The sequence below is a fragment of the Phascolarctos cinereus genome, unplaced genomic scaffold, assembly GCF_003287225.1.
Source record: "Phascolarctos cinereus isolate Bilbo 61053 unplaced genomic scaffold, phaCin_HiC Scaffold_726;HRSCAF=1367, whole genome shotgun sequence".
Taxonomy (NCBI): domain Eukaryota; kingdom Metazoa; phylum Chordata; class Mammalia; order Diprotodontia; family Phascolarctidae; genus Phascolarctos; species Phascolarctos cinereus.
The window spans coordinates 315,554,491-315,577,116 of NW_027556098.1; the positions used below are offsets into that span (position 1 = coordinate 315,554,491).

Sequence of the window (22,626 nt, forward strand, 5' to 3'; positions counted from 1 at the left end):
AATGTCAAATGGTCACCTGCCCAAAAAGAATTCATAGAAGAACTTAAAAAAGACTTTACCATGACTAATGGGAAAATATGCTTAATATGAATGTATAAGTAGAGCCTATATCAGATTGCATGCCGTCTTGGGGGGGAGGGAGTGGGAGGAAGAGAAAATATAAAACTCAAAATCTTATGCAAGTGAATGTTGAAAACTAAAAATAAATACTTTATTTTTTAAAAGACTTTAGATATCAAATGATTGAGGGGAAACAAAAAAAAATTAGCAGAACAATCCAAGAAAAACAAGAAGATTATGAAAAGTCAACCAATTAGAAAAGGAGATCCAGAATCTTTTTCTTTTTCTTTTTTTTTTTTTTGGTGAGGCAGTCGGGGTTAAGTGACTTGCCTAGGGTCACACAGCTAGTAAGTGTAAAGAGTCTGAGGCTAGATTTGAGCTCAGGTCCTCCTGACTCCAAGGCTGGATGTCTATCCACTGCACCACTTAGCTGCCCTGAGATCCAGAATCTTAAGGAAGAAAACAACCCCTTGAAAATCAGAATTGGACAAGGGGAAGCTAGTGAAGTTATGAGAGATCAAGAAATAATAAAATATAAAGAATGAAAAAATAGAAGAGAATATGAAATATCTCATAAGAAAAACAATTGATTTGGAGAAAATATAAGAATAATCAGACTACCAGAAAGCTACAATCAAAAAAAGAATCTTGATACAGTAATACAAGAAATAATTAAAGAAAATTTTCCTGAAGCATTAGAACAAGAGGGGAAAGTAAAAATAGAAAAAATCCACCAATCACCACCTGAAAGAGATACCTACAAGGAAAACTCACAGGAATATCATAGTCAAATCCCAAAACCCCCAGCTCAAGGATAAAATATTACAAGCAACAACAATAAATGGTGGCCACAATTAGAATCATACAAGAGCTAGCAGCAATGATGCTAACAGTCCACAGGTCTTGGAACACTATATATCAAAGAGCAAAAGAACTGGGGTTCTGGCTGAAAATATCATACCCAGCAAAGCTAAGAATAATCCTGAATGGAAAAAAAAGGATATTTAATGAATTGTCAGACAAAAAACAAAACCCTGAACTTAATAGAAGATTTGACATACAAGAGCCAAGAGAAATATAAGGTACATACCGAAGGCTAATTATGAAGGATTGGATAAGGACAGATTGTTTACCTTTTATGTATGTAAAATGTGAAATGCTTGTCTAAGATTGTTACTAGTAATTGGGTGGTTCATAAGAAAAATTGCGGTAGACCTGAGTTTAAAAAATGAAACTATTTATAAACAGCTAAAAAGAGTAATTATCTTATACAAAAGTGGTGCAAGAGGAAGAACCGACACAGAGGAATTAGATGGGGGAGGAGAGTTATTAGTTCTGGAAACCTACTTTCATTGAGAATGGGTTCAAGAGAGAACAATACATATATATCTAGAAGAGTATAAAAGTCTTCTAAATTCAGAAAGAAAGAAAAGGCTAAGGGGATAGGGAGGGGAAAGAAGATAAGGGAGGGATCTTTATTGGGGAGGGTAAGGGAATAGGTTAAAAAGAGGTATTAGAAGGGTGTTTAGATTAATTGAGAATGGGAGGATAAGGGAGGGATCCTTGGCAGGGGGTGAGTTTAGTAATAGAAGAGCAAGGTAGCAGGTAGAAATAAAGTAGAGGAGACAGGAGGGATAGGAAATAAGAGATACACACAAATGTAAAATAAAAATCAGGACTAGAATTTGTTAGGGAAAAAGGAATAGGAGTGGTAATCATGATCTTGGACAAAGTTAAGGCTAAAATAGATTTAATCAAAAGAGAAAGATAGGGAAACTATACTATATGTCAGCCATATTTATCAGTGTTGTTTTGGACTATTTAAAATAGCTAGATAGTATATGTTGGGAGTATTGTTGGGGTTTAGGAAATGTTGGTGGACTTGGAAAAATATGGAAAACTTGGACTTATGAAGGAAGAGGTTATCCATCCAGGAAATAGTAGATAAATCTAAGTATAGCATGATCTTACATAGTTGCATATGAATGTACATCTATATATGATTATTGGTATCTAACTATATGTATATATGGGTATAAGTGTATTTATGTATGTATGCATATCTTTGCATGTATATGTCTGTATTTATATGTATGTGTATATATGTGTGTACACACACACATACATCCAAGCTTAATTGTAGCTGTCTGGGGGAGTGGGGGAGGAAGGGGGAGAAAAGAACAGACTAAAAAGTGCACAGCAGAGAACAAAAGGAAACTTACAAGGAAGCAAAGAAAAGATGGACAGTTCTCAACACAATGCATAGTATTTATTATATTGGCTTTCTTGAAATGGAAATTTATTGCTGTACATTTTGAATCTTCTCTCATGCTCTCCTGTATACATGGCAATGCTTTTTTTTCTTTTCATATTTTGTATTATTTTAGTTTTAGTATTTAAGTTTGTTTCTTTGTTCTTATTTTGTATTTAAGTTTAAAATGAAAACATTTACACCCTCCCCCCCCAAAACAAAACAAAAGTGTGAGAGGTTAAGTAACTTGCCCAGAGTCACACAATCAATATGTGTCAAAGAAGACCTTGAACCCAGGTTGTCCAGGCTTAAAAGACTAGCTCTTTATCTACTATGCCATGCTGCCCATCTTAGTTGGAAATGAAGAAAATAAAGCCCTCGTCCTCCAATGAGGACTAGGAGACTAAACCCTGTATTTATTTTTTTAAACTGGACCTCTCAGACCTGTGGAAGCCAATGTGCCACCAAAAACAACTTCTTTTGGTGGTTGTGTATGTTTTTCCACTTTAAAAACCTTTGGTGAGGATTATCACAAATCTTTGTATGCATATAGATTATCTGTCTTTCATCTCCCCAGCGAACACATTTAGGAGAAGTGGGCTTAAATCAGAGGGTAAGGTCTTTACTAAACTGTAAATCATGTCAGAGCAGGGACTACATTGAATCTTTTATCTCCTAGCCTGGGAATGCTCAGAGAGCATTGATTCAGTAGTTCAAATTGCTTATGAAATTTGAGTGACATATGAAGAAGAACTTCTTGCCCACAAAGAGGATAAAAGCCTGAACTGGGTTAGTAATGGAAGTAGGAGGTAGGAACCTTAGAGGTTCTTAGACCTGGACTATACAGTGATCCATCTTAGATCATTTAAGCCTGGTTCAGTTGGGAGGACAAGAGTTGGAATTAGAGGGCTTCTTGAGACTCCTTCATCCTTTGGCATTATTTGATCTTATAATGCCAGTTGAAGAGGAAATAATTGCATCAATTTTCCATGGTATCCAGTGAATGTTGCCAACAAGTTCATCCTAATTAAGAGTTTAGTCTTCATTGGTAGATGGTTTAGAAGAGCTGGATGGGGCCTTAGAAAGATCATCCAGTACCATTATCTGAAACTTCAAGTGATGTCTATTTTATAGATAAGGAAACTGAGCCCCAAAAGTGACTTGCCCAGGGTCACCAAACTGAGACTAGAACTTTGTTTTACTAAATTCCAGTCTATTATCCTTCCCATCACTCTTAATCTCCTTCCAGAACAGATTCTAACTCTCCTGATTTATCCAGCTTGTTAACAGTTGTGCATAACTTTTTTAGTTATGTTACTTTTATTTCCACTTTTTTTCCTTCAGAAACCTGAACCCCAGAGTGGAGAGGAGCCAGAGTTGTAATGACACAGCCCAAGACAGAGCAAAAAGCAGAATTCGATCAGTTCCCACCAGTAAATCAAAGGTACTATTTTGAGAGGCCTCAGGAAATCCACTTTCCTGTCCCAATACTTTTTTTTTTTCTGAATACTGGTCACTTCTGGACATGACTGCTGATTTACTTTCCCTTTTGAAAGAACATAGCCACTAAAATCTAGTTCAGTATGAACTTTTCTATATGCAAGAGGTAGGCTAGAAAAAGACAGAATATTTCTTGGTCATACTAGCTTTGGTGGGGATCCCAACAGACAGTTGAGGAAAAAACAGTAAGTCTGATGGACTGATAGGTAGGTGGAATTAGACTAATTAATGAGCTTTTGTCAGAACTTTAGCTCAGGGTGTTTTCATCATTTAAACCAATTGGAAAAGGGGAGGCAAGAATCTCTGGTCAAGTCTGTTGTCCTCTAGAAAAAAGGCAACATTGTTTATAAGTGCTACTTCACTTCCACAGTAGATATAAATTTATTCCCTCACCTTCCATTTTCAGTTTTCTTCTCTGTTGCCAGATATGTTACATTTGTGTTATATCTTAAGTTATGTTAACATGGTGTGCCTTCTTAAACCAGGACTTCTTTGGTGCTTTCATCTCAGAACCCTTTGAAGAATTCCCAAAACTCTGAGGTCTCCATCACTTTTCATTTAACCTTCTACAGCATAGACTTCAGAGTTCTGTGGTTCTGTTCTTTTCTTTAATAACACTAATGATCTTAAAGGGTGAGAAGGAAGGCATCAAAAACAGAGGAGAGTAGAACATTGTCTCTGCAATTCAGAGTCTTTCATCATTGCTGTTTTTCTTAGTTTCTTAGTTATAGTTCAGCTTCCACAGGATTCCTCAGAGATGCTAACTTCAGGTTGAGAAATACCCTTCTGATCCAGACTTGCCAATGAGAAGGGTATACTTAACTACTTGGTGCTACTTCTGCTTAGCCTGCCAAATTCTGAAGTGGACCATGTGGGTAAAAGTTGGGGGTTGACTAACAGGTATTTGGGACTGGACCTGTGTGGTGCAGTAGAAAGAACACTGACTCTGGAGTCAGAGGACCTGGTTTTCAAATCCTGCTTCTGAGGCTTACTGCCTATGTGATTAAATCACTTCAACTCCATGAACCTTAGCCTCTTCAGTTGTAAAATGTAGCGACTGGACTAGATGATCCATGAGGTCTCTAAATCTTATGAGCCTATATATAGAGAATTTAATAGGTGTAGAACCAGAGTGATTATCTAATTTAAACTTCAGTTTATGGAAGAAGAAACATGGAGATTAAGTGATTTGATCAAGGTCACACTGGTAGTAAGCATTATAGATAGAAAAGGCCTTGTATGTAAACAGATGAATTCACTGGAGACCAGGGTTAGTGGGCTGCAGAGAGGCTGAGCTGAGGCCAAAGACAGTAGGATGGGAGGAGGCTATTGTAGGGATGGGGGAAGCAAAATGAAAGGAGATCATTAATGATGGGAGATCTTTAGTAGTATGGAGAGAACTTAGGAGGTCTGGGTAGTAGGGAGAGTAGTATGAGGGACAAGTGAATAAGCCAGATCTAGTATGGGGAGGGGATGACCAAAGACCATGAAAAAGAGGAATATAGGAAGGAACATAGATGGAAGAAGCAGGATGAGAAAGAAAATAATGAGACCGCATAGAAGGAGCAGAAGACGGGGAGTCAGAGGGTAGGCGACAACCCAACAACTGGTGTCCAACAACTAGTCTCAGGTCCCAGTTTAAATTGAGCCCTTTGGGGCAACAATTGTTATTGAAGGCCATTTCATCCTTCTGCACTCTAGGGGGCTATGGATTCTCCAGGACCCATAGAGAGGAGGACATCTTATTACATATTGATCAAGAGACCAGAATTACTAGTCTTCAGAGTTCCTCAAGATATGTTTTGGTACAGATCAGGGATTCTTAACCTGAGGACTGTGAACTTCAAACAAACAAAAAATTGTGATATTTGCATTTCAGTATAATTAGTTTCTTTTTAATCCTATGTATCTTATTTAATTCATTTGAAAACATTTAAACATCCATATGGAGAAGGGATCCATAGGCTTTATCAGATTGTCTAAAGGGTCCATGACACAAAAAAGGTTAAGGTTAAAAACTCTTCTTTAGATTTTTAACTACAGATACCTTTTCTGGTCACAACTGTGAGCTTAAAAAATCTTCTCATCTTATTTCTAGGTCACAGCAGTGACTCCAGCCTCCAACCCCATTGTTGGTGTTCTCTTATCAACCCAAAACAACCGCTGCCTCTCAGCCCCAGATCTGACTGTGGAAAAACGTCTGCCATTCAGCTCCCTCTCATCCCTGTCCTCCTTGCATAAGCCAGAGCGATCTATTAGTCCTGAGAGCAATGACAGCATCTCAGAAGAACTGAATCATTTCAAACCCATTGTCTGCTCACCATGTACCCCTCCCAAGAGACTCCCTGATGGCAGAGTACTCAGCCCACTGATCATCAAATCAACACCCAGAAATTTGACCAGAACCTTACAGAAGCAGACCTCTTATGAGGCTAGCCCACGGATTCTCAAGAAGTGGGAACAGATCTTCCAGGAGCGGCAGATCAAAAAGACCCTTTCGAAAGCAACCCTCACTTCCATGCCTTCTGAAACAGGGGAAGACTTCCTCATTCCTGAAGTTGTCCATTCCAGCAAGGAGCAACCAGGGCTGGCTTTACATGTGAGACTCTTCAGTGAGCAAGTAAGCTCAGATCATCCAACACTTGTCATCCCAGAGCCGGAATATTTTCCCAATTAGTCAAGTGAAGGTAGAAAGGGGAATTGGTAAGAAGAGCAATGCCAAGATCCTGTTGGAAACTGACTATTCCTTGGAATCCAAAGGGAGAGCAAATGGAGCTCTTTTGGACAGTCAGGGGTTTGAGGGATCTGAGATGAACACAGGTTCAGACCTAGACAAATCATGGATGAGCACTGATATGAAAGTCACCACAAGGAAAATTATGGCTATTAATCCAGCACTGCCTGAGAACAACACACTTGGTGTGGTTCTCAAAACCACAAAAAAGCAGCTGAAGACACTGAACCATTTTGAACTGCCCAATGGCACCTGTGATATGATGGAAGCTATCAGTGATGCACCACTCCCTCCCTTGCGTCGTGGCCGGAAAAGGCACTGTAAGACCAAGCACTTAGAGCAGAATGGCTCCTTTAAGAAACTAAGACAAAGTGTAGGGGAGGTGGGCCCGACCCCTGGGGACCCAGTGTTTCAGGAGATGGAGCAGAAGTTACAGCAAGAAGAAGAAGATCGGCAGCTGGCACTTCAGCTCCAGCACATGTTTGACAATGAGAGTAGGACAGTGAGCAGGCGGAAAGGAGGTGTTGATCAGTATCTCTTACGGTCCAGCAGCACTACAGGTGCCAAGTAGCACTTATGAACAATGTTGCCTTTTTCCTAGACGCCAATAGGTTCAGTCAGAGATCCTTGAGTCCACTTTTTTGGTTAGGTTGAGTGATGAAAACAGCTTTGATTATGGATCTGAGCCAGGGCCTTATAGTCACAGTCAAAGGGATTCCTTATCCCTGTCCCTTTTCCATGATCAAGTCCTTTCAGGTAGGAAGCCTTCCATACTATAAGCAGACTAGAGGGTGTTTGGGGCCAAAGCTGGCAGGGCCAGATTGGTCTGAGCCTTGGGCTGGCCATTTTCAGGAGCCTGTGGCCAGAGTTTGCAATTCCTCCCTTTCTCTGTGCCCCCCAACGTCTTTCGTTCTCTCTCTTTTAAAAATGAGTGAAGAAAATGGGTTAGCTTTGTGGAAACTGTAAGACTAGACCACCTAACCTTTTTCATCCTTGCTTTGTTTAAACTAACCTTGCAGATAGAATGAATACTGTCCTGAACAGTTAATTGATAATTTAATTATTTCTATTTGACCTTGAAACTCATAATTTTAAATTCCCCTCCTCTCCTGAGTCTTCACCTTCCCTCCTTCAAAGTATATCTTTCTAATTGTGTTGGCTCTGGCTAATTCTAAAATGTCAGCAAACTTTTTTTTTTTAAAGCACTACTATATACAGAACACTGTCTTTTGGCTAGGAAAGTTGCAAAGTTGAGATAGGTAGATGGTCTCACTGACCTTATAATCATGTAGGGCTGGATAAAATGAGTTCATATTTTTATAATAAACTGGTGATTTCATAGCATCTAGGGAGCAGCAGAGATTACCTAAGAATCATTCACAATTAAGCATTGAGAGTGAATATGAAAAATATTCTGGCCTCACAGCCTTCCCAGCCTCCAGGTTACTTGTCTATAAGTCGAGAGCCATTCTCAGTGACTCCATGGCACTTTGTTCTCTGTAAGGTTGACTTAACTTTGACTTTTAAATAAGAATACTGTGTCAAAATCAGACAGTGATATTTATTGAACACTCATTGTGAACTGTTGAAACAAAGAAGTTGATTAGGCTATAACCAAGAATTCTGATATCTGTGACCCTATAGGGGTCTGTTTTTTTCTGAAGCACTATACTACATCTCCTCCCTCATAGTAGCTGGTACTTCTTCCCTTTAAGGCTCACCCAAGCTTAGGGATTAGTGTGTTCTTTCAGGTCATCTCAGAGGACTTTGTTTTCCCGATGTACATACAAGGTGTGACTTCTAAGTAATGCAACTGATGTTTAAAAAACTAACATGTCTAAACAAGTCTTTTTCCTTTTCAAAATGGCTCCTTTGGGATGCTGGTGTTGTTCAGTATTTTCTGAAACACTTTTTTGGAAATTGCCCTCAGGCTTTATAGAAGATCCTTTCCCCCCCTGTCCTCATGGTTGCCGTATCTTCATTCTTTGAGAGTGGCTTTTGTCTTTGGAAATAGTTAAAAGTCATCATATGCAGCCACATCTGGTAAATAAGGTGGTGGGTGGTCAAGTTGAATAATCACATGTTCAAATTACATATGAGGTATTACTAGAAAGAAATGAAATTGATGCTTTTGAGTGGCTTAAAAATTAACTCTGAAGGTCTCAAGAGTTGTGGAAGTTTCATTGGAATAAGTGTATAGCCTTCCAAAAGGACTAGGTTTAAGGACGTTACTCATTTGGATGGCTAATTTCTAGTATAACTGTTTTTTTTTTAAATCAGTTTTATTACTTTATGGTCATGCTTTGTATGATCAAGGTCCAACTGGTTACTAGTGACATGATGCCTTTTTAAAGACTACCTGAGTAACAGTGTCCGTGATGAAATAGTTAGAAGTGGTCTAGAAAGGACAGAAAAGTTGGCTCTTCTATCTTCCCTTACAATCCCCACCCCCAATACACACATATACTTAGAAAAAGCCATCACTTACTGCCATTAGTATACTTCCAGTCTGCCATTTGTAAGTATTAATGGAAGGTTAACTCTGTTGGTAGCAGCAAAGACACACTTATTTTTCTGTTTTATCACTTCTTTCTATATGTCCAAGAATCTGAAGACACATTTCAGTTGGGACTCACTTTTGTTTAAAAAAAAAAAGGAGAAAAAACTAAAAAGATAAAAAGAAAATATTTTTAATAGATAAAGCTATATATTTTCAATATTTCCCTGAATCAACACATTTTTAGAAATCTCATAGCAATGCAACAGATGATAGTTTTGGCTATAGCTAGCAAAGCTATTTCCTGTTAAGCTAATGCCTCAGGCCCTGGTGTGGACTCCCAGTCTGGTACTTAGAATGGCATTGGCCATCATCAATGGTTTGGGAAACATAACTGCTGAGGAGAGTTCCCCACATGTAAGTAGAGTGGTATCACTTGAGGAACAGCTTATATTCCCTATATCTGCTTAGCTTTGGGGGAGGGAAGGAGTGGGAACATGGGAAGAACACAACAACCAGAGATCCTGTCTCAGTATTGTCTGTATTTTACATTGCTCACCACCTTTTTTTTTTTAAAAATTCCTTGGAAGCTGAAGCTTGAACTACTTCCTTTTTGAAACTTGCCCCTCATTCACTTGACTGGTTTATTGTGGATTTGTGTCAAAATTGAGTTGCTGGCCTGAACTCTCTTTTTAACAAAATGAAAAACCAGACAGAAGATGGGGAACTTTTTGAACTAGAAATGAAAAAAATATACTTCAACAGGAATCTGTTTTTTACAAATCAGCAGGGCTCAACTCATCATGCAAGTTTCCCTCTGCCGTTAACTCTGCTCCTGATTGTGGGTAGTGGATGATTTTGATTAGAAGTTCAGAAAACCTGAGACTTGCAGAAGGTGCCTCACTGGACAAAACTGGGAAGATACTTGGGGAGAGTGCCCATGACCTGTTGATTGTATGTGTTGGAAGAAGTCATTTAGAGCCCTGTTGGGCTGTCATTGAATCAGGCAATTATGTGTTCTGTCACTTGCCCATTCTTTGGTCTCTCTACTTTTTCTTTCCCTAAGCCAGGCAGGTGGACCTGTAAGAAGCAGCTTGATTTTCTTCATAACCTGCGAGGAAACATTCCTGATACATGCCATCTCCAGATATATGTTAATTGGACCCAAAGGAAAAATGCCCTTCTTTGATTATAGCTGCTTAATTATTATCTAATTGAATCCCAATGACTAAGACAGAAAGCTGACATTTTGCCTGGGTGACAAAGTGATGACTGAAGGTTATACTCTTCAGCTTTTGAATGTATTTGTGACCAGAGGGTTTGTGGATCATCTTAGGGGAAAGTCTGTTCTTTCATAGGAGTGATCCTGAATGGGTCAGTTAAGGACATTATATAGCGCTTTGCACATAGTAGGTGCACAATAAATATTTGCTTTGATTTTATTTGGAAACTTCTCTTGGTGTTATAAGTGCTTTTCTCAGTAAAGAATGGAATTTTTCTTCAGATGACTACAGATGCTGTCTAAGCTGCTAAGGATTGCTCCATTAATATTGCTCTAGAAATGGAGCAGCAAGATGGCAACTGCCAGTAAACTCAGGTAAACAGAACTACATAAGCACACAGAACCATGTGGAATCCGTGATGATGTAGCTATTGAGAGTCTACAGAGGAACCTGGCAAGCAGTGTGAGGCCAGCTACCTGCAGTTATAGTCTCAGAGAAGTAACTGAAAGACAACCCCAGAGTTGTGATGCATTTTCAGAGTTTTACAGGCTCAGGTATTCACACAGACTGAGATGGTGAGGGAGGGAGAGCAGCATGCTGTTGCATCATTGGTGTGTGCTCTGTTACCACATATTGGGGCAAAGGCAAGGGCTTAGAATAGAAAGCTTCCGTAACAACAGTGGTATCCAGTTCTTATCTTTTCATGATATCATTTGAATTTGTGTAACTCTGATTTCTTCCTGTAGCATTCAACTGTAAGAAATTAGTCTTATTTTTTTGTTATCCCAGAGTGAAAATATCCAGAGAAGAGACATTACAGATTTCTGTGAGCTAATAACCTGGTTTGGTTCAGCTAAATAAATTACAACAGAAATTGGCTCACAAAGAGATCTGGTTCTAAGCTGTCCTAGTTGCCCAGGATCTAAGAATGTTTTCTGACATGTAATTTGTCAATTAAAGGAGCAGTAGCTTTGTGATTATCCAACCCTAGATAGTAGATCTCATCTTGGCTCTGGACAGGACCTCGGAACATAATAGCAGCTGGCATTTACATGTAGAAAACACTTTAATATTAACAAAACAGTCTCTGTACATTATCTCATATGAGCTTCATGACTACCCCATGACAGTAGATGCTATAGATATTATCCTCCTGTTTTATAGGTGAGGAAACTGAGGCTCAGAGAAATTAAATGACTTGGCTGTGGTCACATAGCTACTAAGTCAGAGGCAGGATTTGACCCCAAGGTTTCCTGAAATCTAGGTCTTTGAGTCCAGTACTGTCCACTTTGACATGCTGCTTTTCATAGAATATTAGAGCTGGAAGGAGAGACACTTTGTTTTACAGAGGAGAAAACTGAGGCCTAGAGAAGGGAAATGACTTACTCAGCCACATGGTCAATGAGTTGTAGATCCAGGATGCCAATCAAAATCTTCATTCTTAAATGTTTTTTTTTTCCTGTTCTACCACATTGTCAGGCTAAGATTTTGTAACTGGCCTCTTAAGAAAAGGAATCAAGTGATTTCCCTTCACTACTTTGTGCTAGTAAAGAGAGCCATTCAAAAAATTCTGATTAAGTACCTACCATACTCACTAGGGATAACAGACAAAAATGAAACAATCTGGTTAATCAATAAGCGTTAAGTACCTACTATGTACAAGACAGTGTTCTAAATACTGTGGATACAAGGTAAGACAAGAGAAGAGTCCCTGCTCTTAAGGGATAAACAGTGTAATCAGGGGAGACTGTGTAAAAAAAAAAAAACAATGTACAAACAAGATATATACCAGAGAAACTGGAGGGAATTCAGAGGGAAGGCACTAGCATTAAGGGAGATTGGGGAAGACTTGTAGAAAGTAGGATTTTAGCTTTGACTTGAAGGAAGCCAAGAAGTAGAGTTCAGGAGGCAGTATCCTAGGACTGGGGACAGCCAGTGAAAACACCTGGAGCAGTGAGATGGAGTACCTTATCTAAGGAACAAATAGCAAGGAGGGCAGTGTCCCTGGATCACAATATGTGGGAGTAAGTAAGAAGAAGATGGAAAATATATTTGCTCTTGGAGGTGATAGGGAGTCACTGGAATTTGTTGAATAGGAACATGACATGGTCAGATTCAGGAAGATCTCTTTTAAAGCTAAGTGGAGGAAGGACTGGAGTAAGGAGAAACTTGGGACAGGGAGACCAATCAGCAAACTATTACAATAGTCCAGGTATGAGGTTATGATGACCTGCACCAGAGTGGTGGCTGTGTCACAATAGAGAAAGGAACATATATAAGAGATGTTATGAAGATAAAATCAATAGGACTTTGCAGCAGTCCTGTTGCCAGAGGGAGTGGGAGGAAGTGAAGAGTTGAAGATGACAGCTAGATTTCAAACCTAGATGACTGGGAGGATAGTGGTACCCTTGACAGTAAAAGGAAAGTTAGGGAGAGTGAAAAGTTTGGGAAAGGAGGATGGTACAGGAGATGAGGAGTTTCAGTTTATGAGGGTATCCAGCTCAAGAAGTCCAAAAGGTGATTGGAGATGTAAGACTAGAGGTTAGGGCTAGACAAATGTGAGAATCATTTGCACAAAAATGATCACTGAATCCATGAGAGTTGCTGAGATCGCCAAATAAAGTAGGGTAAAGGAAGAAGAGAAGAGGGCCCAAGACAGTCTTGGGGGATACCCACCATCAGTGGCCATAACCTGAATGAAGATTTAGCAAAGGAGACTTGAGAAGAAGCAGTTAGACCAAGTATGAGGACCAACTTTAAAAAGTAGATAGAATCAAGAAGAGTAGGATCGATGAAGCTATAGAGGTCAAGAAGGATGAAGACTGAGAAAAGGCTTTTGGGTTGTCAACTAAGAAATCATTCATAAATTTGGAGAGAGCAGTTTCAACTGAATGATGAAGTCAGAAACTAGATTAGCTTGGGTTATCCCCCAAGTCCTTTTGCTTTTGAGGAATGATGTGTGTGTATGAGACTTTTAAATCTTTAATTATATTTAGCTTTAGCTAGTACTAAAATAAACCTGCAGTCTTAGAACACATATCACCAGAAAGAGATAAATTAGGTGGCACAGTAGATAGGTCTTCCAGACTCCAAGTTCAAGGTTCTAAGTTCAAATTTGGTCTCAAACACTAGCTGAGTGACCCTGGTCAAGTCACTTAAGCTTTGCCTCAGTTTCTTCATTTGTAAAAAGGGTGAGAATAATAGTACCTACCTTCCAGAGTGGTTTTGAGGATAAAATGTGATATTTGTCAAGCATCTTGTAAATGCTAGCTGTTATTATTACAAGAAACATTCCAAGTAGCAAGATAGAAAACCAGCCTGTGATCAGAAATTGGTTGCAGATGATTGCCCTTCCCTGGATGTGATCCGTCTTAATCTATGTCCTTCATAAAATATATTGAGAACTAAACGCAATATTGAGATATGACCTAACCAGTCCCAAGTATAGCCAAACATCACATCCCCATGTTCTAGACACTATACCTCTCAATGTAGTTTTAAGATTGAACTGTTTGATGTTTTTGTTTGTTTTTAGCCCGGTATATCCCACTATTAGCTCGCTGAATTTTTAGTTCTCTAAAACTGTCAAATCTTTTTATGATAATCTGCTATTTATGCCCCCCCGCCCCGGACTTGTGAAGCTGATTTTTTGAACATACGCGTAAGACTTCACATTTATCTGTTAAATTTCTTCTTACTGTATTTGGCTAGTGTTCTAGTGTTTGTCAAGATCTTTTTGGATCCTGAATCTATTATCTGAAAATTTAATAAGCATAACATTTTCACCCAATCAAGAGCAGAATTCTAAGAAATTTATTTTTATAAGGACTTTTTCAACTTGACATCAAACCTTAATGACTGATCTTTGGGTCTGGTCATTGGACCAGTTATAAATTCACCTGATTGTCTTATTATCTAGCCCACAGTTCTCCTCCTTGTCAATAAGGAGAGCAAGAGAGGCTTAGTCAAATGCTTTGCTCAGATCAAGATAAGCTATATGTGTAGTACTCTCAATCTACCAGTTTAGTGATCCCATCAGAAAACAAAAACAAAAAACCCCCAAACAAATGAAATTAGTCCTGTTCTTAATATGTTCCAGATTTTCCCCAGGAATTAAGATCATGCTGCCTGGCCTGATTTACAGATTCCACTCTCTTCCCAGTTTATGTCAGCAACATTTCCCTAACCTCAGGTCTGTAAGTACCTCAGTCGTTCTTTACAATCTTTCAAAGATCATAAGTAGTAATTACCTCTGCCCATTCTTTCAGTGCTTCCATGCCTAGTGACTTGAACTCATCGAAAGCAGCTAGGTTTTCTTATTATCTCTTTACCTGGTATCAACTTCCTGTTAACCATTTTTGTCCCAGTCTTCTCTCTCCCCAAGGATCCCCTCCCACCCCCCAAAGTTAATCTCTTTAGGAAAAAAGCAAAAGCCAAGTAAGAGTTGAGTAGTTCTAATTTAGTCATCCATTGTTAGTATTTCCTCTAATCTTAGAAGTAGGTTTATCCCTTCTTTGATTATACATCAACAAGCTAACTGCTATGGATAAAAAAGAAAGGCAAAAGCAGACCCTGCTCTTAAGGAGCTTACTTTCTAATGGGGAGGCAAAAATAGGTACATATAAGATACAAAGAGAATAGATGAAAAGTAGCTTTAGAGGAGAAGTCTGTATCAGCTGGGGAGATTCAGAAAGTCCTCCTGTAGAGGATGATATTTGAATTGAGTCTTGAAGGAACTGGGGTTTTTAAGGGATATAGATGAGGAAGGAGGGCATTCTAGGCATTCGGGTAGCCAATTCAAAGACCCAGAAATGGGAAAGGGAGTGTTCTTTGTGACACAAACAGCAAGTAAACCAATGTGTCCAGAACATAGAATATGTAGAGAGGAGTGAAGTGAGAGAAAGGGTCAGCGTGGAAAGAACTTTACCTAGCAGAGGACTCTATTTGATACTGGAGATACTAGCCACTAAATTTTTTTTTCTAATTTAGCTTAAAAAAAAAGCAAGCCCAAAGAACAGGCCTGAATAGTTTTTGTTGAGCTTAGCCTTCCTTACCAGGGTTGACTTACGTTGAGATTAGGTGATTTTGACTCTTAAGGAAAGGAAAAAAAGATGTTTCAGAGAGGATTCCTGCTCAGTCACAGGTTGGACTAAGTGACTCTAGAAGTCCCTTTGAGCTCAAATTCTAGGTTTCTAAGAAATTATTTAGGGGCAGTTAGGTGGCACAGTGGAGAGAGTACCAGGCTTGAAGTCAGAAAGATTCATCTTTGTGAGTTCAGATCTAGCCTCAGATATACTAGCTATGTGACCCTGGGCAAGTCACTTAACCAACCCTTTTAAGTTCTGTAAAATGAGCCAGAGAAGTAAATGACAAACCACTCCAGTATCTTTGCCAAGAAAACCCCAGGTGGGGTCATGAAGAATAGGACATGACTGAAATGACTGAACAGCAAGTTAAAGGGATTCAGCTTACCTGATTTTCTTTCATTCTTAAATTTTTAAACAAATGTCACATTTTCCTTCCTGACCTCTTCCCCCACTTCCAACTCCCTAATTTAGGAAAATGTGTTTTGGTTTTATCAGATTTCCTGAATTTGGGATGGAGAAGAACTTTTGTTTCCCTTTCCACTTGCTGATGCTGCTCCCTTAATTTGTAAGTCACCAAAATGAGCATTTTGAAAGGGAATTTTAATATCTTTCATTAGAGGAAAATATAACTTTAGAGTTAAAAGGGAATTAGAACATCCAATGTTAGATGTATAAATGCCCTTTGAAGGCTACCTAATCTCCCATCCTCCCTTCACTTCACAGAGAACAAACGGTGTGTGAAGAGCTGATCATTTGTTCATGGTCACAGCTGGGGTGAGTTGGGACATCTCCTGACTCCCAGTTCAAATCGTTTCCCACTATATCAGTAAGTTACCAAGAATCTTCCAGCTACCAGTAATCAGGCATTGCTATTTTCAACTCTGTAGGGGAAATCAAGTTATGAAATAGAGCTGGTTGACCTTGTCTAAGAGTGCCAGGTATACAAAGATGTTTGTTTATACAAACTGTACCAAAGTACATTCTTCAATATTTGTTTTCCTTCCGGGGGATGGGCTTGGAGAAATTCTAGAAAAACAAGTTCCTGAAAACATACTGATCAAAATACTGAGAAGCCACAGGAAAGTCAAAGGAAGCTATGACAAGGCTGCCACCACTGTGCATGTAAGGATGATGAAAATGGATCCTTGGGTTTGATCTTTCAGCCCAGCCTTTTTTTTTGCACCAGCTACTAGTATGTTTATTTATTCAATGAGGGGTAGTGATTTCCCCAGGGTCACACAGCCAGTATATGTCAGAAACAGGACTTGAATCCAAGTTTTCCTGGGTTCAGGCATGACTATCTGGTACTCCACACTGCCTCTCCCAAGGAGTTACTTTCAGCCTTTAAACACCAACTGTGTGCAAAGTACTGTGTTACAGTGGAGGGATGCGAAGATAATTATGAGAAAAGCTCACTGGAGGAGTTTATAATCCAAGAGAGGAAGAACAAGTACAATGAATAACCATGCTGCATGGAAGGAAGAAATACGAAAGAGAGCCAGGCAAAATAACTATGAGAAATTTGCGGGGCAGAGGGAAGAAGAATCACATCTCCATTCAGTTTAACAAATATTAAGTGCTAACTTTGCCTAAGGTACTGTGGGCATTGTACATAAAGATGCAAAAGTCCCTACTCTGGAGCCCATGTTCTGCTGGTGGGTTGCAACATATGCCTAAATATGGTGTGTGGAAAATTGAGGAGGGAGAGCACCCACAACTGAAGGGATGGAGGAATTGAGCTTACTTGAGCTGAGCCTTGGAGGAGGACTCTGAGGTTTCTGAGTAGCTGGTATTAGGAAGAGAATGCATTCTAGCCACAGAAAGACAAAGAACAGGGTAACTTATTCAAGTGCAGAGACAGTGTCAAGTTTGGGGAATGGATAATCGTTCACTTTGGCCAGAATGTAAAATTTATGAAGGAGAGCAATATTAAATAAAAGAAAAGTAGCTGGGAATCAGATTGTATAGGGACTTAAATTCCATATTCAGTGGTTTGTTTTATCCTAGAGGCAATGGGGAACCACTAAAGATTTCTTGAGCAAAGGTTTCATGAAGAAGGAAGGCCCTGAGGTGGGGTTGGTGGAAGGGAAAGACTTGAACAGTTTGAAGTGGAGGTTGGGGAAGGGCAATGGTAAAAGTTCAGTTCAGGTGTTGGAGACTGTGTGAGCAAATGCAGGAAGATTGAAAAAAGCAGGATAAAAATGAAGTACGAAATAGGCTAGTTTGGATGGGATGTAGGATATGTGAAGAGGGAAGGAAAATTAGTCATCTTGTCCAATCCCCTCATTTTCCAGTTGAGGAGTGGACACAGGCTATGCAGCTGGAGTTGGTTTGTAAAAGACTTGAAATGCAGCTAGGAGTTTACATTTTATAGGCAATGGGGAGACCCTTAAGGAGAAAGTTTCTAAGCAGAGGGGGTTGGACATGATGACCTCAAAGGTCCTTTTTAGCTGTAAATCTATAATCTTGTGACTAGAGTGATGATTAGAATATTGAGTTAGAGAAATTACTCAAGGTAGCAGTGTAAAGTTTGCATCAGGAAAGAAACAGGCAGAAAGGCTGCTGTTTTAGTAAGAAGGTACTAAAATTAAATTCTGGCAAGAAGAGATGAGGGTCTGAAGTAAGGCTGTTGCAATGGGAGTATAAAGCAAAAGTTAAATGAGAGGAAGATTGTGAGAGCAGAAACAAAAGGACTTCTCAGTTTGGAGGAAGGAAGTAAAGATAATTCCAAATGTTTGAGCCTGCAACTATGAAAGATTGGTGGTGATGTTAACAGAAAGATTAGGGACAGAAAGATTTAAGGAAGAAGGTAAAGAATACTACCAGTTCTAGAGTCAGGTGACTTGGATTCAAATCCTGTCTCTGATGCTTACTACCTTGGATAAATCAGGTAGCTACCCTGGGCATCTTAATTTCCTCATTTGTAGAATGAGAGGTTTGAACTAGATGGCCTTGAGGCTCATTTCATCTCTGGACCTGTAATCACATCCTATAATAGTTCATTTTTAGAACTCTCAAATTTTAGGTTGCATATCTAGGTGAAAATAGTTCCGAACTCCTTTGCATTTCAAAGTTTTTGTTCATGTGATCTTTTCATAAGGAATGCTTGGAGACCTCTTTATATATAAATTTATTTATTTTTAGTTTTCAACATTTACTTCCACAAGATTTTGAGTTCCAAATTTTTACCCCATCTTGCCCCTCCCCCCACCCCAAGATGGCATGCATTCTGAATACCCCTTCCCTAGTCTGCCCTCTCTTCTATCTCTCCCTCTGCTTCGCTTATCCCCTTCCCCTTCTATTTTCCTGTAGGGCAGGATAGACTTCTGCACCCCATTTCCTGTATTTCTTATTTTCCAGTTGCATGTGAAAACTTTTTTTTTTGAACATGTGTTTTCAAAACTTTGGGTTCCAAATTTTCTCCCTTCCTCCCTCCCCACCCACCCTTATTGAAAAGGCAAGCAACTCAATATAGGTTATACATGTGCAGTTATGCAAAACACTTCCATAGTAGACATGTTGTGAAAAACTAACTCTATTTCCCTTAATCCTATCCCACCCCCCATTTATTCTATTCTTTCTTTTGACCCTGTCCCTCCTCAGAAGTATTTGCTTCTGATTACCCCCTTTCCCAGTCTACCCTCTTCTCTATCATCCTCCTGCTCTCTTGTCCCCTTCCCCCCCCCCATTTTCCTGTAGGGTAGGACTGATTTCCATACCCAATTGAATGTGTATGTTATTCTCTCCTTAAGCCAAATCCTATGAGAATAAGATTCCCTCATTCCCTCTCACCTTCCCCCATTTCCCCTCCACTGTAACAGCCTTTTCATTTCTGTTTTTTGTGAGATAATTTACCCTGTTCTACCTCTTCCTTTCTTCTTCTCCTACTATAATCTTCTCTCATCCCTTAATTTTATTCTCCAGATGTGACCCCTTAATCTTCAACTCACCCTGTGCCCTCTATCTATCTATCTATCTATCTGTCTGTCTGTCTGTCTGTCTGTCTGTCTATCTATCTATCTATCTATCTATCTATCTATCTATCTATCTATCTATCTACATACATATAATTTTTTTCCCCTCCAACTACCCTAATACTGACAAAGGTCTCATGAGTTATAAATGTCATCTTTCCCTGTGGGAATGTGAACAGTTCAACCTTAATAAGTCTTTTATGATTTCTCTTTCCTGTTTCCCTCTTCATGTTCCACTTGAGTCTTGTGTTTGAAAGTCAAATTTTCTATTCAGCTCTGGTCTTTTCATCAAGAATGCTTGAAAGTCCTCTATTTCACTGAATGACCATTTTTTCCCCTGAAGGATTATACTCAGTTTTACTGGATAGGTGATTCTTGGTTGTAATCCTATCTCCTTTACCCTCTGGAATATTATATTCCATGCCCTGCGGTCCTTTAATGTAGAAGCTGCTAAATCTTGTGTTATCCTGATTGTGTTTCCACAATACTTGAATTGTTTCTTTCTGGCAGCTTGTAATATTTTCTCCTTGACCTGGGAACTCTGGAATTTGGCTACAATATTCCTAGGAGTGTTCCTTTGGGGATCTCTTTCAGGAGGAGATCGATGGATTCCTTCCATTTCTATTTTGCCCTCTGGTTCTAAAATATCAGGGCAGTTTTCCTTGATAATTTCTTGAAAGATGATGTCTAGGCTCTTTTTTTGATCATGGCTTTCAGATAGCCCAATAATTTTAAAATTCTCTCTCCTGGATCTATTTTCCAGGTTAGTTATTTTTCCAATGAAATATTTCACATTGTTTTCTAATTTTTCATTCTTTTGGATTTGTTTTACAGTGTCTTCATTTCTCATAAAGTCACTAGCCTCCAATTGGTCTATTCTAATTTTTAAGGAAGTATTTTCTTCAGTAACCTTTGGGACTTCCTTTTCCATTTGGCCAACTTTTCTTTTTAGGGCACTCTTCTCCTCATTGGCTTTTTGGACCTCTTGTGCCATTTGGGTTAGGCTATTTTTTAAGGTGTTATTTTCTTCAGCATTTTTTGGGGTCTCCTTTAGCAAGCTGTTGACTTGTTTTTCATGATTTTCTTCCATCACTCTCATTTCTTTTCCCAGTTTTTCCTCTACTTCTCTTACTTGCTTCTCAAAATCCCTTTTGAGCTCTTCCAAGGCCTGGGACTGATTCATATTTTTCTTGGAGGCTTTGGATGTAGGAGCTTTGACTTTGTTGTCTTCTTCTGGTTGTATGTTTTGATATTCTTTGTCACCGAAGTAAGATAATATAGTCTGACTCTTTTTGCACTGCTTGCTCATGATCCCGGCCAATTACTTGAGTTTTAAACTTTTTGTTAAGGTAAGAGTCTGCTTTCAATGTGGAGAATGTACTGTCCCAAGCTCTGGGGGTTTATGCAGCTGTTTTCAGAGATACTTGTAGGGACCTGTAAATTTTCAGTTCTTGCAAGGTGGTATGATAAGGGTCGAGGTGTTTACTCCTTTCCTGGCCTGTGCTCTGGTCTGTGAGTGACCACAAGCACTCCTTTCTGTCCTGGAACTGTGAAGAAGGTTTTCTCTGTACTGCCACTACAAGCTTCACCATGCCAGCACTCCTCCTCGCACTGGGACTGCAGCCTAGAACTGTGACCCAGATCCAAGCACAGGCAAAGCAAGAGATTCCTGCCTCAGCACTGGCAAAGAGATCCCAGCAATCCCCCTCTGATCAGCCACTCAATTCCCCCTCAGTCTGTGGGCTGGAAGCTCAGGACACAGCCACCACTCCGGGGCCTCCGCTGTGCACTCTGCGCTAGTTCTGACCTAGCCCCTCTCTCACCGCAGAAACAGACTTTTCCCACTGACCTTCTAAGTTGTCTTTGGTGTTTGTAGGTTCCGAGTTCTGGAAGCTGCCACAGCTGCCCAAGATTCAGTCCTCTGAGTCCTGCTCCAGGTTCACTGTGGCCTGCGCACCCATGCCACACTACGCTTCTCTTCCCACCCAGAGTGATACACCTTTCTGGTCAACCATCCAGGTTGTGTTGGGCTGGAAATTTGCTTCACTCTGTCTTTTTCTGGGTTCTGCTGCTTTAGAATTTGTTTAGAGCCATTTTTTTATAGGTATTTGGAGGGGTTTGGGGGAGAGCTCAAGGAAGTCACTGCTTTCACTCTGCCATCTTGGCTCTGCCTCCCGAGACCTATTTTTCATTCAGTCTTTTTTTCCCTTCTGTAGATATGATCAGTTTTTCTGTGTAAGTTTTTTTGATTATAAGCCTATGTCTTATATCTTCTGGAGTGTCATATTCCAGGTTCTCTGCTCCTTTATAGTGATGGTTCCTAAGTCATGTGTGATACTGACTGACTCTTCAGTAGTAGAATTCTTTCTTTCTCACTAGGCGTTGGCAGTATTTTTTCTTTGGCTTGCACACTTTTTTCCATTTTCCAGGGAGATTTTATTTAGCGATTTTAGGAAGTCACCAGCAGATTATATTTCTATGTAACCCTGGTGGAATATCCCATGCTGAGTTTTTGTCCTTTTGGGTCCTTTTGCTTTTAGAGGGTATTGAATATTGTATTACTCCAAAATCTCAGGGACAACTCAGACTGGTGACCTGCAAGTTTGCAGTGCTTCCAAAGTGTCATGATCTAGGGCAAAGTCTGATTACTGCCCTCCTAATCTGAGCTCTACAAGTTCCTGACCTGAATTTGGGTCTGCCCAGTACTCGCATTGGCTTGCCCCTGGTTGGAACTTCCAGTAGATTCTTACTAGACTCAGCTGCTATCAGGCAACTGGAAAGTTCTACTGATTTAGAAGGAGAGAACTATGGGTTGCCCCTTGGTTATTCCTGTGCAAGCTTCAGACTGGGTTGGAGGCTAGAGGTGAGACCCCACTTATCTCCTAAAGTCAGAGCCACACAGCTTGCTACTGAATTTGTTCCTTGCTCAGTACACAGTCCAAGTCCCTTGACAACTCATCACAGGAATGCCACGCCTAGTGGCAGGTTCCCTTCTCAATTTTCTCTGGATCTGTGACCTGGAAATGAGTAATGAGAGACAGAGCTGCCAATTGGCATCTCTTCTCATATTCTCCTCATATCTTGTTCAGGGTCCTCCTGTATGGGTCAGAGTCCTTTTCTTGCCATGGTGTACTGCCTTAGTCTTCTCTTAGGTCCTGTGTGCTGGAATATTCCTTTTAGCACACCGTTGGCCAGACCCTCTCAATCCCCACTATGCACAGACCTTTCTGTTTCCCTATGTTTACCTGGGTTGGAAATATGACTCATTATGCTTTTCTCTTGGATTTCCTGATTAGTACT

At 39.8% G+C, this 22,626-nt stretch overlaps 1 protein-coding gene across 1 annotated transcript in view; it reads left to right on the forward strand.

Moving 5' to 3' along the window:
• The window catches only part of RNF169 (ring finger protein 169), an 85,791-nt gene extending 75,299 nt beyond the window's left edge, over nucleotides 1-10,492 (forward strand). The window contains 3 exon segments of the mRNA XM_020989567.2: nucleotides 3,656-3,755; nucleotides 5,910-6,481; nucleotides 6,483-10,492. Of these exon segments, the coding sequence (XP_020845226.1) occupies nucleotides 3,656-3,755; nucleotides 5,910-6,481; nucleotides 6,483-7,116 (1,306 nt within the window). The 3' untranslated portion in view covers nucleotides 7,117-10,492.
• Nucleotides 10,493-22,626: the final 12,134 nt, after the last annotated feature.